At 34.0% G+C, this 13,330-nt stretch overlaps 1 protein-coding gene across 1 annotated transcript in view; it reads right to left on the bottom strand.

The window, feature by feature from the left end:
• Positions 1-13,330, bottom strand: part of KIF11 (kinesin family member 11) — a 46,121-nt gene that overhangs the window by 13,824 nt on the left and 18,967 nt on the right. Inside the window, exons 10-17 of the mRNA XM_024563442.3 lie at positions 11,553-11,641; positions 8,077-8,164; positions 7,282-7,470; positions 6,467-6,674; positions 5,398-5,570; positions 3,805-3,930; positions 3,162-3,320; positions 606-712 (exon numbers count right to left, since the gene is read on the bottom strand). Coding sequence (XP_024419210.2) covers positions 606-712; positions 3,162-3,320; positions 3,805-3,930; positions 5,398-5,570; positions 6,467-6,674; positions 7,282-7,470; positions 8,077-8,164; positions 11,553-11,641 — 1,139 coding nt within the window. The remainder of the gene's footprint in view (positions 1-605; positions 713-3,161; positions 3,321-3,804; positions 3,931-5,397; positions 5,571-6,466; positions 6,675-7,281; positions 7,471-8,076; positions 8,165-11,552; positions 11,642-13,330) is intronic.

The following is a 13,330-nucleotide window of genomic DNA, read 5'->3' on the forward strand; positions in this document are numbered from 1 at the left end:
ATTTAAAAAGGACATATCACTTTTGTGGTATTTTTAATTCCAACTAATCATGATGGCCATCCTCAACTGAGGTACATAAATATTCTACACTCTTGAAAACAGCAAAGGTCATGAAAGACAAAGACTAAGGAACTGCTCCAGATTAAAGGAGAATCAAGAGATACAACAATGCAATGCATGATCCTGGGCTGAATCCTGGACCAGAAGGAATATCTTTTTCTTTTCCTATAAAGGACATTAGTGAGATAATTGACAAAACTTGAATTAGGTGTGTATATTAGGTAACAGTTATCAATATTAATTTTCTGATAATATAATTGTACTATGGTTATATAAGAGTATCCTTGTTTTTAGGAAATATATATTGAAGTATTTAGGAGAAAGTTTGCATTACATCTGTAACTTATTCTCAGCTAGTTCATAAAAGATATAAATATATCAGAGGGGGGAAGTGAGAGGAATGAGAATGATAAAACAAACAATAAAATGTTAAATGACAAATTGGGTTGACTGTTTTTGTACTATTTGAAGCTTTTTATACTGAAATAATTTCAGAATTATTTCAGAAGCAGAGAAAAGTTAAATAGAATTTTAAAACAGCTTACTGCTCTGTATTTTCTTGGATATTATTAAGTGGTTTCTGGATGTTTTCACACTTTTCCTCCAAAGCACAGAACCTCTCTCCCCAAAGACTGATTAACTGGCAAAGTTCCTGTAAGAAAGGTGTGGAGAGGGGAAGAGATTGAAATTATGACACTTGAACTTGTTTTCTATACTGACATCAAGTATTTTCTCATAGGTGAGAATTATATGATTTCCTTACAATAGTTATTTAATTAAAACAAACAAACAAACAAACAAGTAAAAAAAAAAAAAAGTTCTTTAACGCTACCTCTGTCCCAATGAGGGAAGCAGTGGAGATTGATATTAAAAGGATAATATTATAGGGATTTTTAAAAAGAGTAAATAATGAGCAACTTGGTATTTTAACACTTACTTTTAGTGTACCTTTAAACTAATCAAATATATCAAAATGACACATTATGTTTGAAAACCACTTTAACAAATACATAGTTGCTTCTTAAGTGATAACACTACTAGAAGGAAAAGGTGATGCTGATAAACTCATGGGTCAAGCAGTCCAAAACTGTTACCAGAGCTGAAACATTTTACAGAACCTAGTTGGATATTAAAAATGTCAATACAGTTTTACCTTTGCTCATACTTGGCATCTTTAAAAACAAGCTCTTATAGGCGTACAACACACTAGAGATTTATACTGCAGAATGAAGAAGCTACACTAAAGACCAAGGGAGATTTGAAAAGGCACGAAGTATTCTTATTCACTGTTCAGTCCATTAGTTGACCAACACCTTTGAATAACATCAGCAGATAAAAACATAACTAACCCTTTGATTATGAATAAAGTCTGTCAGTATTTCTACTAGTCTCAGAGTAGAAGGAAATGCAGGTACTATCAGAAAAACCTACATGTAAATAGTGTCCAGAGTTTTACATAATTGTTTTGTTAGTGCTAACTTCAAGTTCTACAAAGTCGAAGAAATTCTCACTTAGTAAACTTGCTTCCTTAAAGCCAGAGAATTCAAACCATCCATACTAAAATACTTTTTAGATCACAGGTATTTTGTTTGTTTTAAAATATTTCAATACCCATTTTAAACATTCAAAACGGCTAATTTATGAAAAGTTTATCTACCTTAGAATATATACCTAAAAAAGTTCCAGGCAGGTTAAGGTAAATAACCCTATGCAGAGGTATGAATCATTGCTACAATTTCAAACTGCAAGGAAATATTCAAGAAATATATAGACCTGACTGGTGGCTCAGTGGTTGAGTGCCAACCTGCTAACCAAAGGGTCGCTGGTTCGATTCCCAGTTAGGGCACATGCCTGGGTTGCAGGGCAGCTCCCCAGTAGGGGGTACAAGAGAGGTAACCACACACTGATGTTTCTCTCCTTTTCTCCCTCCCTTCCCCTTTCTAAAAAAATAAATAAATAAAATCTTAAAAAAAAAAGAAAATATGTAGAAGAGCCACTCAAAAAATAAATGCCTTAGAGGCAATGTTATCACTAGCACCCTATAAGATGATATGAATACTGCTAGATTCTTGCAAGGCCTCTGCTTCCTCATTAGAAAACTGGACTAGTAATAAAACCTGTATCTATATTGGTGGGAGCAATTAAACATAAGTTGCTAAAGAAATGCTAACTATTATTTTTACTAATTTCTGATGTCAATCCTTTCTCTGAAAAGTTTCATTAGTATCAATTAGGAAAATGATTAATCTTTTTTAAAAGTTGCTTTATTTCTTACCTAAAAATCTTGGATATGTTCTTCTCATTTTTGGTGACATGGATATTTTCCCTCTCCCTCACTTCCCCCCACCAAGAAATCCTTTACTACCCACTAAATTATGTCAACCGTTTTACTGACTAAAGAGTTCTGCCATGTATAATAGCCTCACTTAATAAAAACTTTAGACATTCATTACTAAGGCCTTAAAAATACCAGTTGTTTTCCATATGTCTGATATTTATAGATTATGATCTTGGTTTGAAGATTTGGTTTTGGTTTAAAGGCTTGTACACTAAGGAATAGTTTACATGGAGGAAGATAAGTCATGAATTACATGTATAATCAAATCAATAAAAATTGAGAACTATATTAATTTACTACAATTTAAATGTGTGACATGGATGAGATAGAAACAGTAAGAGGAAAGCGGGGTAGAGTTTATGACAGTAACTATCCATGTTACCCTAGGAAATAACAATTTTTCAAGTTACAGTGTAGATACATGTTCATTTAAAATGCTATAACCATTTTCTTCTAATTATTTTCCCAAAGGTATGTTTCTCTAGCGTCTCCATTCATTGTAGTGTGAGGAAAAGACTGCCCTCTTTGTTTGATTGTGCTTTAGCGTAGGGTTCTAAATGTAGCAAATCCTCAAACAGTAACTGATCAAGAAAAGCATTCTCAATTATTTTACATTAATTACTGTTAAAAGCAACAGTGGCTTTGGTATTTTCAGGTTTCTAAATTAGTTATATAACATACAGATGTGTAAGAAGGATTATCAAGCTAAAGATCATAAAAAAAACTTTCTTTTTACACTCTTCAAATCCCCTAAATAAAATACCTGTGAATGGATTTTCTTTGTTGTCTTCAGGTCTTCAGTTAAATTTTCACATAGCTTCTGTGACTCAGCCAAGGAAGAAATAGTATTTTCTTGTAGTTCACGTAGATTGTCAGAGAGCATACTGAGAAAGCCATCCATTTCCTTTTTCTGATCTTCTATCTTTGAAGGGAAAAAATTTCTTTTTTAAATTAAAAAAATTTGTGTTTTTATTTTTTGAATACATACAAAATAGAAAAGGTAGAAAACAGTATGCAAAGTCCTTTCTTCTCTCCAGCCCCTAGAACCCCAGTCGTACTCTCACCTGAAAGATTGCTACCATTTTTAAACAATTCCAGAGACGCTTTATGCATAATTAGGCATATATACATACATGTGTAGATACACGTATCTTCCTCACCCACCATATGATAGCATGCTGCATGTTACTTTGTGAGCTTTAACATTTATCTTGATCATTCCCTCTCATTTTCCTTAGCTATGATTCTGCTGACTACATCAATGGCAGAGTGCATCCTAGCTCCTTCTTCCTCTAGATTCATTCTCAGAACCCAAGAATTTTACATGTAGACAAATCTCTAGGTGTGGCAGCAGATAAGTTTTTTTTCCTTAAACAACAATTTGATTTTGAGATAACATTTATTACCTTATTAGCCACTGTCAGTGAAGTCTTGAAAATATGCTTGAGCTGACTATCAATTTTCAGTATAGCCAACACAGTGGGGGATAAAATTGTTTCCAGTGAACTTAGAAGGTCAGTCTTAAGTACATTCTGGTTTTAAAAATAAAAACAAACAAGTGTTTAAAAGTAATATTTTCATGTCCATAAACCTGGCTGGTTAAATCTCTTAAATATTTTGTTAACTAAATATGTTCATATTCAAATTCTAAGTATCCATTTTCTATTCTTTAGAGCCTATTTGTTATACGAGTTTATATTCTGTAAAAAGTATGAAATACTTTTTAAAAAAGGCTATCATTCATTGAGAAAGAAGTATCACTCTAATTTCAACTCATTCTGTGGGAGCAGCAGTCATCTCTTTGGCTCAAGCAACGCTTATAATGTGGTAGAAAGACATCAATAAATACAGATTATCATCTAGTTAATGAATCAATTTCCAAAAAGTTAGTATTGACTGCATCTTTTAACTTTGTCAAATTTTGGTGATTGAAGAAATCTATCAAACAATGTCATACAAGCACTGAATCTAGACAGTGTCACCTAACATTTGTGGTATCTACTTGGAAAATGTTCAACAAATATTGTCAATCTCAAAAAGGGAAGCAAAGAGTCTGCACAAAGAAGTGATATGGCAAAGAACTTCCTAGACAAATCACACAATTACAAAATAAAGAGTATACAATGCAATAAAGTACGGAGGAGGTAATATTAAGTATAATAAGACAAGTGACTTGTACAGAACTGTGAAAGAGTCTTATCATTAAGGCCCATAAAGACTTGATCACACAGATTTGGCCTCACAAATTGTTCTATGTATTTCTAGCATTCTATATTCTAAGCTGTTTTTCTTGCACATCTTTCTACATTACTGTGGTTTTAAAATTAAGTAGTTAACCACTTCATATCTCCTTCTGGTTGGAACAGTGTAACATCAGGACCATTCCAGGACCCCTGCAGAAAGAATAATTTACCTATTTCTGAGCCAACTGGCAAGTCATGGGTCCCTTGACTTCATCTGGAGCTAAACCTACCCTTTTTAGTAATTAGAAGGCTCTTTTTTGTTTCTTTAATTCCCATTTATTAACTTGAGAGAGAGGGAGGGAGGGATGGAGGGAGGGAGAGAGAAACATCAATTTTGTTTTTCCACTTGTTTACGCATTCACCGATTGATATTCTTGTATGCGCCCTGACCGGAGATGGAACCCACAAACTTGGCATATCAGGACAACGCTCTAACCATCTGAGTGACCCAGCCAGGGCCCAGAATTCCTACTTTTAATGTTGCAAGATATAAGTGAAAGAAGTTTCAAAGGTTAGTTATATGCATTTAGAAATTTATCTTTCTGGGCAAGAAAACAATGGAGAGATTTTGTCTTTAAAATATAAACCTACTTTTTTTTTTTTTCCTGAGTCCCTCACCTCTCCTTCCTTTAAATCTATTTTCTTAAGGTGATGTGTTTATCACTGTGTCTAGTAAAGCTAAGATGAAATAGTTAACATTGTTGTGAAGACTTAGCAAATGTAACCCTTCAAAAATACTTGGAAATATTTACTAACAATCAATGTCTGAAGTACAGTTTTACTTTCTTCTGCTATTGACTGTTCTTTTAATATCATATTAGAAATCTGAGAAACATGTGTAGACACATTTTCTGGAATACATGTGAGAGATCCAAGTGCTATCGTAGTAATGGTGTCTAATGCGGAAACACTGGAATACAGCAGGTTACCTATACCAAAAAAAATAAAAAAGGTGTAAGCTTTAACATAAACATATTTAAATACAGTTATAACCACCTCAAAGAGGTTGGCAAAATTATATCTTTGTTGTAGAAATTTGTTATAACAAGCTTAACATAATTATCTCATTACATAAGCAAGGAAATATTTTAAAAACAGAAATATTTGTTCTACAGTATTCTATAAGCATTTGACATATCTGTAGGTATATCAGATGCATAGCTAATAACTCACAGTAAACCAAGAATTAGAATATTCGAAAACAAATCTCTGAGAGTAATAAACAATATCATAGTAGGTAAAAGAGAAACTAGAAATCAATACACAAAATTTATAGTGGTTGGCTTATAATGACTAGACTCTGGGTGATTTAAAACAATTTTTACATTTCTTCATTTCCCAAATTTTCTACAAAGAGGATAATACCTTTATAATTAATAAGCTGATACTGAGAGAGTATTTTTGCTAAATGAAGTTAACAACAAATCATGATACATATACACATTCTGACAATGCAGCAAACATTCAAGATACACATTCCCCCCCCAAAAAAGGTGGAAAATATTTATGTACAGAAAATTTCTAGAAAGAAACTCAAGAAATTTAACAGTAGTACCTATGGAGAATGAGGCAGGGTCTGGTTAAAGAGACTTTTACTTCTGAAGTTTATATACTTAGTTATAGAAAACAGAAAAAAACAACTAAGATTTGTTTTAATTCACAGGCAGTGAAAGCATTAAACCCTAGTCTGAACAGATACTGTGTGCGCTGGAGTGAACTAATGACACTGTCACCTGAACTTTTTATGATATTAAACAATTAGTTTCAAAATTAGTCTCACACTGAACACACGAAGACTAGAATAATTAGAAATGCCTGAACTTACCAAACAAGGTCTTGTGAACTTCCAACATGGCCTTTTGTTTTGAACTGCCATCCTTTATTAATTCTTTCATACTATTAAAAAGACTGTTCAGATTTTTGCCAAAAATATCCTGAGCTTCTGCATTGTGCTGATCAACAGCCTTCTTACGGTCCAGCTTGGTATGGAGACCAGATACATCTTTTGTAGTTTCTTCAACTGTGTTAAGCAACTGTATATGATTTTTAAAAAATAAATGTTGATCAGATGGTTATGACAAAAACTGCCTATGAAAAATATCTGTGTTCCATAAGGATTTTCTCCTAATGAGAACTTGCAAGTTTTATATACTGTATCAGAAAAAAAAAATTAAACTCATGCTAATCTATCTAGGAATACTTATTTCCCCTCCCTAGCCATCTAGGCAAAGAAAACTGATTTTGCCAATTATAGTAATTATGCTCCTCTACAAGTTTTTTCCTATCATGTGTTACTATTTCCTTAAAAGTACACCTATTAAAAAATTAAATTCTTTCAACATCTTCCATCAACAGAAGGTACTAAACTCTTGATAACTGATTAATTTCAATCATGACACAGGAAAAAGCATTACATCATTATTCTAAATATCCACAAAGTATATTAAAGTCATGTTCTATTCCCTAAACTTCTGAAAGGGTTTTCTTAAGTTAGCATCTCCAGAGAGGAAAATTTATATAAAATGTCACTTAGGATGACTAAATAGAATTTCACGATTAATGAATGCTAAAGCAAAGGAAGTTACTTGTACCTATTCTGTAATTTCTTTAGCGCAAGTACAATCAAAACAAAGGACAAACCTTGCTGGCAGTATCATGAAGTTTCTTCTCAGTACTTTCTAAAACTGATGTGATATACTCTTCTTTAACAAGCTGTAATTTGGTTTCTTGTAAATGTTTTTGAGTGGTTTTAAGTTCCTGTGACTTATTTTGGAGGTCAGATTTACACTGGTCAAGTTCATTTTTATTATCCATGAACAATTCTGTAACCTAAATATAACATATTAAACATTTTTTTAAGAATTAAAAATGCTGAACTCGTTGGTGAGACACTTAACTAGTTCATAATATAATATTTAAAAAACCAAAAATTATTCTCATGCAAAATTGTAACAAGTTGTAAGTTACCAAGTAGGTTAGCACCTTTTATATGGCACCTAGTTTCTTCCTGTAAGTTAATTAAAAACAAGTAACAGTGTAGTGGTATTAATTCTTCAGGATTTAGCCAACACTGCCAATGTGAGGGTGGCACAGAAGGATCAGGTCTTTACATCTTAGTTATTTAACATCTGTTTTTTCCCAACATTGCATTCTCTCATCTGATAAACATGTTAATGAAAGTGTCTCAGCATTAACCACTGAGCTTGAACAATAAAATCACACAATTCAGTTATTTCTTGTAATGTTGCATTAATGCTAGGTGTCAAAATAGTTTCTTCATCACGATCGATAATAAAATTATGATACAACTTATTTCTACTATAAGGATCAACAGGAAAAAAATCTTAAAGAAAAATTACCAGGTCCCCCGCATTTTGAAATTTTCTTTAAATATCTGCTTTCTACATAACATTCAATATTGTTTGGAATGCTTACCCTACTTAGCTCCTCCTCAAGGGCACCAATTTTTTCAGTCAATTCTACAATCTGTTCTTCTTGAACAGTTAGTTTTCCATTCATGACTCTAAAACAAAGTTTAATGTGAATTTAACAACTAGTATTTTTTCTTAATTCTGATACAATTTATTCTAACGCAATTGTGGCAATTACACATCAGCTTTACCACTTATCACTATTGTGATAATGATGCCTACATGTCAATAAGCAATAAATACAAATTGCAAAAAACGAATGTATTTTTTGTTCTTGTTTAATAATTGTTTTTCATGTTATCTCCATTTTGAAACTGAGAATCCCTACCTATAAGGGGGAAAAATATATGCATATAAAAATTGAGAAGCAACAAAGCTAACAAAAGAATATAACTCACACAAAGTAGAGGTAGGGTGAATACAACCTAAGTGTCTATAATCAAAAATATGGAGCATAAATAGGACACAGAGAATCCAGGAAAGGCTCGGGACTTGAAGGCATCAAGTATTACAGGAGGAAGGAATGAAATAAGGGGCTAAAAACTGGACAACTAAATTAAAGTATGTAGACAGGGCAATTAAATCTCCTACCACCAGCATACATACCCACTATCATATCACCAAAGAAATCCTCAGAAGAGCACAGAGTTACTCTCTAGAGCACAGTTCCTCAGCCTCAGCACTACTGACATTTTGCACTAAATAATTCTGGTCCACTTTCATGGGTCTCTTATTTCTTGAGCACTAGCAAGTTTCAGGAGTGAGTGCTGTTTTTCATATTCTTCTACCTGCCAGTTCCTTCATAACTACCAACAATTTTCTATTCCACACTGTGCTAAATGACAGAGATTCTTTTGTGAATGCAAATCTTATCAAATTATTAGCTAGAGAATTGTGGATTAAAGGAAAAGCTGGAACTGAGGTATGAGAGGACAATTAGTTCTGTAACAGTCTTTTGATTAACTATTATATATAGGTCTATTGGAAATGGGTCTTTTATGTAGAATGGGATATTTGAAATGCTTTTCTTTTTTTAAGATTTTATTTATTTTTTAGAGAAGGGAAGGGAGGAAAACAGCAATTCTGTGGTTGCCTCTTGTGCACCCCCTACTGGGGACCTGGTCTGCAACCCAGGCATGTTCCCTGACTGGGAATCGAACCAGTGACCCTTTGGTTTGCAGGCTGGCACTCAACCCACTGAGCCACACCAGCCAGAGCTGAAATGCTTTTCTTATATTGAATGTACAGGTTATGTAACATTATTATTTCATTGATGATATAGTTTCAAAAGGTCTATTAAGCTTGGTATAAATAAAGCATTATCTTGTTTAAATGTTGGCTGCAGCTTTTGTGATCCTTCTCTCACTTCTAAGATAGAACTTTGTCTATTAAGATCAAACACTATCTTCAATCATGGGATTTAAAAACTAAAAATAAAGCTATTTCTTAATCTAAAACACATCAAATAAATGATTAGAAGATAATAAAATTAGATAATCAGTCCCCAATGTCTAATGTTTGACTACTAATAGAATAAAATACTATATGAGCAAATGAAGGGACAAAAACCACATGTAGATATTCATTGGTTAAGCACCCATTTCCAGCATCCAGATTTCCTTTGGGGAATGATTCTCCCCTGACTCTGCAGCAGCTCAGCTGTATGGCGTGATTGACTCCATCCCCAGCTCCGCGGGCTAAGCCTGACTGGCTCACAACCACCAGGGCAACTCAACTCCTTTTCCAGTTACTGGTTCATATATAAGCATAACTCAGGCCTAAACTATCATAAGTGATGTCCCCCAGGCCAGTTTTGACGGTAAAAGGACAGAAAGCCTCTCATCTACAACAGACCTGAATGACCGCATGTAGCTGCCCTGCTGCTGACCATCATTCCCTGATGAACAATCAGCTCTAGGAGGAAGCCAACATGAAGAACAGGAGTGGGATCAGAGAGAAACTAGACCCTTGAGTTACTGGATTAAATAATCTTGAAATTCATTCTATCCCTTGCTATTTTAAGATAGTTTAAGTTCAGTATTCTAACAACCAAGAGCATCTGATACCTAACTTAAAATAAAGTGTTAATTCAATTAATATTAATGTTTAAAAATTTAAGTGATAGAAATAGTGACACCTGTAAAGTGAACAATTGAAAATATAAGGAAATACTCTCATGTGTAGAGTGACAAAGTATATCTGAAAACCAGAGAAACACATGCAAAAAAACCCAATATCAAGTTTAAGAATTAAGTGCAAATTTACAAAAGATTTTTGTAAAAATAGTTTTGTCAACTGGGTATGGGCTATAACAGAAGTAAACAAAACTAAAGTTCCATAGAAAGAATAAAAGAAATAGTTTAATAAGCTGTGATGCTCAAAATATATAAATTTAAATATTTGTAAAATTAACATGTGGACCAATCAGGAGAATATAGCACATTATGACAACTGAAAATAACATGGGAAAAATGAGTTTATTAAGTGATTTATATACTATTGGAATGATTACATCTATAAAAAAGTAAAAGATTCTGTTAAAATGTTTCTGGTTATTACCAATTAGTTCTAAATACCTTTTATCATTATTATTAAAAAATGCCCTGTGAAAGTCACCCTCCTTAATATCTTCAAGGATAAATGCAATAAAAAATTTTTAATTTATAATCCTTCTGCCCTTTGTTTAATGTTGTTGTTGTTTCTACCTAAAGCTTCATTAGAAATTTTCCTTTGAACAAACTACTCCAGGGCTTTAAAAAGTGAATAGATGAGTGGTTGCTGGGGGTTATAGGGATCACTGATGGTAGATATGACTTATAAAGAGGTGGCAAGAGGGAGATTTTTGTGATGATAGGGTAGTTCTGCACCTTAAATGTAGAACTACACAAATCTACAAATGTGATAAAATGGCACAGAAGTACACCCACACATTGTACCAATGTCAACTGCCCAATTTTGACACTATACTACAGTTATTTAAGAGGTAACCAATGGGTGACTGAATGAATGGAAAACAAATGGAACTTCTTTGTACTCTTCTTGTAATTTCATATGAATCTGTAATTAAATTATTCTAAAAATAAAGTTATATAAAAACTTTTTAAACTGTTTGATAACTACTTGTTAGTATCAAAAGGGAAACAAGCATTTGTAGGAGGAACTACATATAAAGATTTTATTTACTGTCAGATAAGTAAATTTTACTTCAAACAGCCCGTTTTCAGAAAATGCTTATACTTGGGAAGGGGGAGGGAGAGGGGGAGACTAGTGGAAGGAAGGGGAAGGGACTAGTCAAAGAACCTATATGAATGACCCACGGACATGGACAACAGTGTGGGGATTGACTGTGGGAGCACGTGGTGGGCTGTGTGGAGAAGGGCAAAGGGGGAAATATTGGGACAACTGTAATAGAAGAACAATTTAAAACAAAAGAAAGAAAATGCTAATTCTTGGAAATTAATTTCCACAGGAAGGGCTTACCTAAAATTTTCTTCAGAAATGTATACTCCATTTTTTTCCCGGGCTGCAGCAAGATCTCGTTTCAGACGCTCTATCTCTTCTGTATATTCCTAAACAAGAAGAATGTTGTAGGTGGAAATTTAGAACTTAACTTTTTTTTAAATTTGATTTTGGGAGGATATGCAACAAATGAAGTTGGCCTAAAAAGTCATAACCATACTTTTCATTGAATATTAATCTGTTTAGAATAAAGTCGTTTAACAGCTTTCACAGAGTCCGTAGATGTACTCATAAAAACACAGGCTTCTGGAAAAAAAAAAAAACTAACAACCTCCAGTACCCAGGTTGGTCTCCAAATAGCATTTCACACTATAAATAAACAGGATTCCTTGGGGAAGTGTCCGACTCTAGTACTGGGGAGGGGAGGGGGGCAAGAAACATTCAAGATGAACCCAGAACACTTTGTCAAACAAAATAGGAGGGAAGCTAACAAAGTTTAGGCTAGTAAAAGGCACTCAAGAACTCACATGAAGAGGTCACCACAGACCAAAAGCAAAACAATTTAAACATCAGTGATGATATAATAACTACAATTTTTAGTTATGGTTAACATAAATATTTTAAGTCCATGAGTTTATAATGACATTATGAAAGTTACAAAACCAACTCATTCTCAAAACTGTCATATACAGGAAATGAATCAAGTGATTTTTCCTGCCTTCCCTGTAAGAACTATAATCTTGGATAGCTAACGCAAGATCCTCTTTACAGAGATGGTCTGGCAATCGATTAAGAGCAATAGAATTAGAAAATTACCATTTTGCAACTCTTAAAGAACTAATGTATCAAATAATTGCATATCATCAATTCCTCAGAAAAAGATAAAGAAGCAGACATGTGCTTCCTGGTGAGAGAACATACCACCACCTATGAAACAATTTTGCCAAAAATACATAAATGAGATAAAACCTGAATCTATGAAGCCTCAAGATCCAACTACCAATTTATAGAAAAATACAAAGAAGAGAACACATCCGAGATACCACAGGACAAATAATACAGGTACTTTCACAAATAAAAATTATGGGGGTATGGGGGGGAGATGAAAGGAGAACCAATGTACTGAGACTAAAGATACCCCAAAACTGCAAAGGGTAAACCTTATTTGGATCCTAAAACAAACTATTAAAAAAGTATATAGGACTTCAAGTTACGATGGCGGCATAGGCAGACATGACTCGCCTCCTTCCACAACCACACCAAAATTAGAACAAAAATACAGAACAATCATCACTCAGAACCATCAGAAATCAAGTTGAATGGAAGTCTGACAACTACCGAATTAAAGAAACCACATCCATCCAGATTAGTAAGAGGGGTGGAGAATGGAATGAACTGGTTCCACATACACGTGCAGTGGTGGTGGTGGATAAAAATTCAGGCGGGAAATCTCAGGATGAGGAGTACCAGTCCTACACCACGCCCACCAGCCCAGGGTTCCAGTGCCAAAAAGATAAATCCTCACAACTTCTGGCTGCAAAAACCAGTGAGGATTTAATCAGTGGAAGAAACTGCTGGAGCCCCAAGCAGTTCCTCTTGAAGAACCCTCACATGGACTCACCTATTCATACTCACTCCCTCTGAGCTCCAGCACTGGGATAGCAGCATGAAAGGAACCAGTGGCATACAGAGAAAAAAGAAGTGTCTGGCATCAAGGTGAGCAGAAGCCCTTGTCCCTTTCCTGAACCTTACCCCCTCAGAGCCACAGAGCCAGCAAGCTGGTGCCATGTCTGAGACTC

Source organism: Desmodus rotundus, chromosome 4 (genome assembly GCF_022682495.2).
Source record: "Desmodus rotundus isolate HL8 chromosome 4, HLdesRot8A.1, whole genome shotgun sequence".
NCBI lineage: Eukaryota > Metazoa > Chordata > Mammalia > Chiroptera > Phyllostomidae > Desmodus > Desmodus rotundus.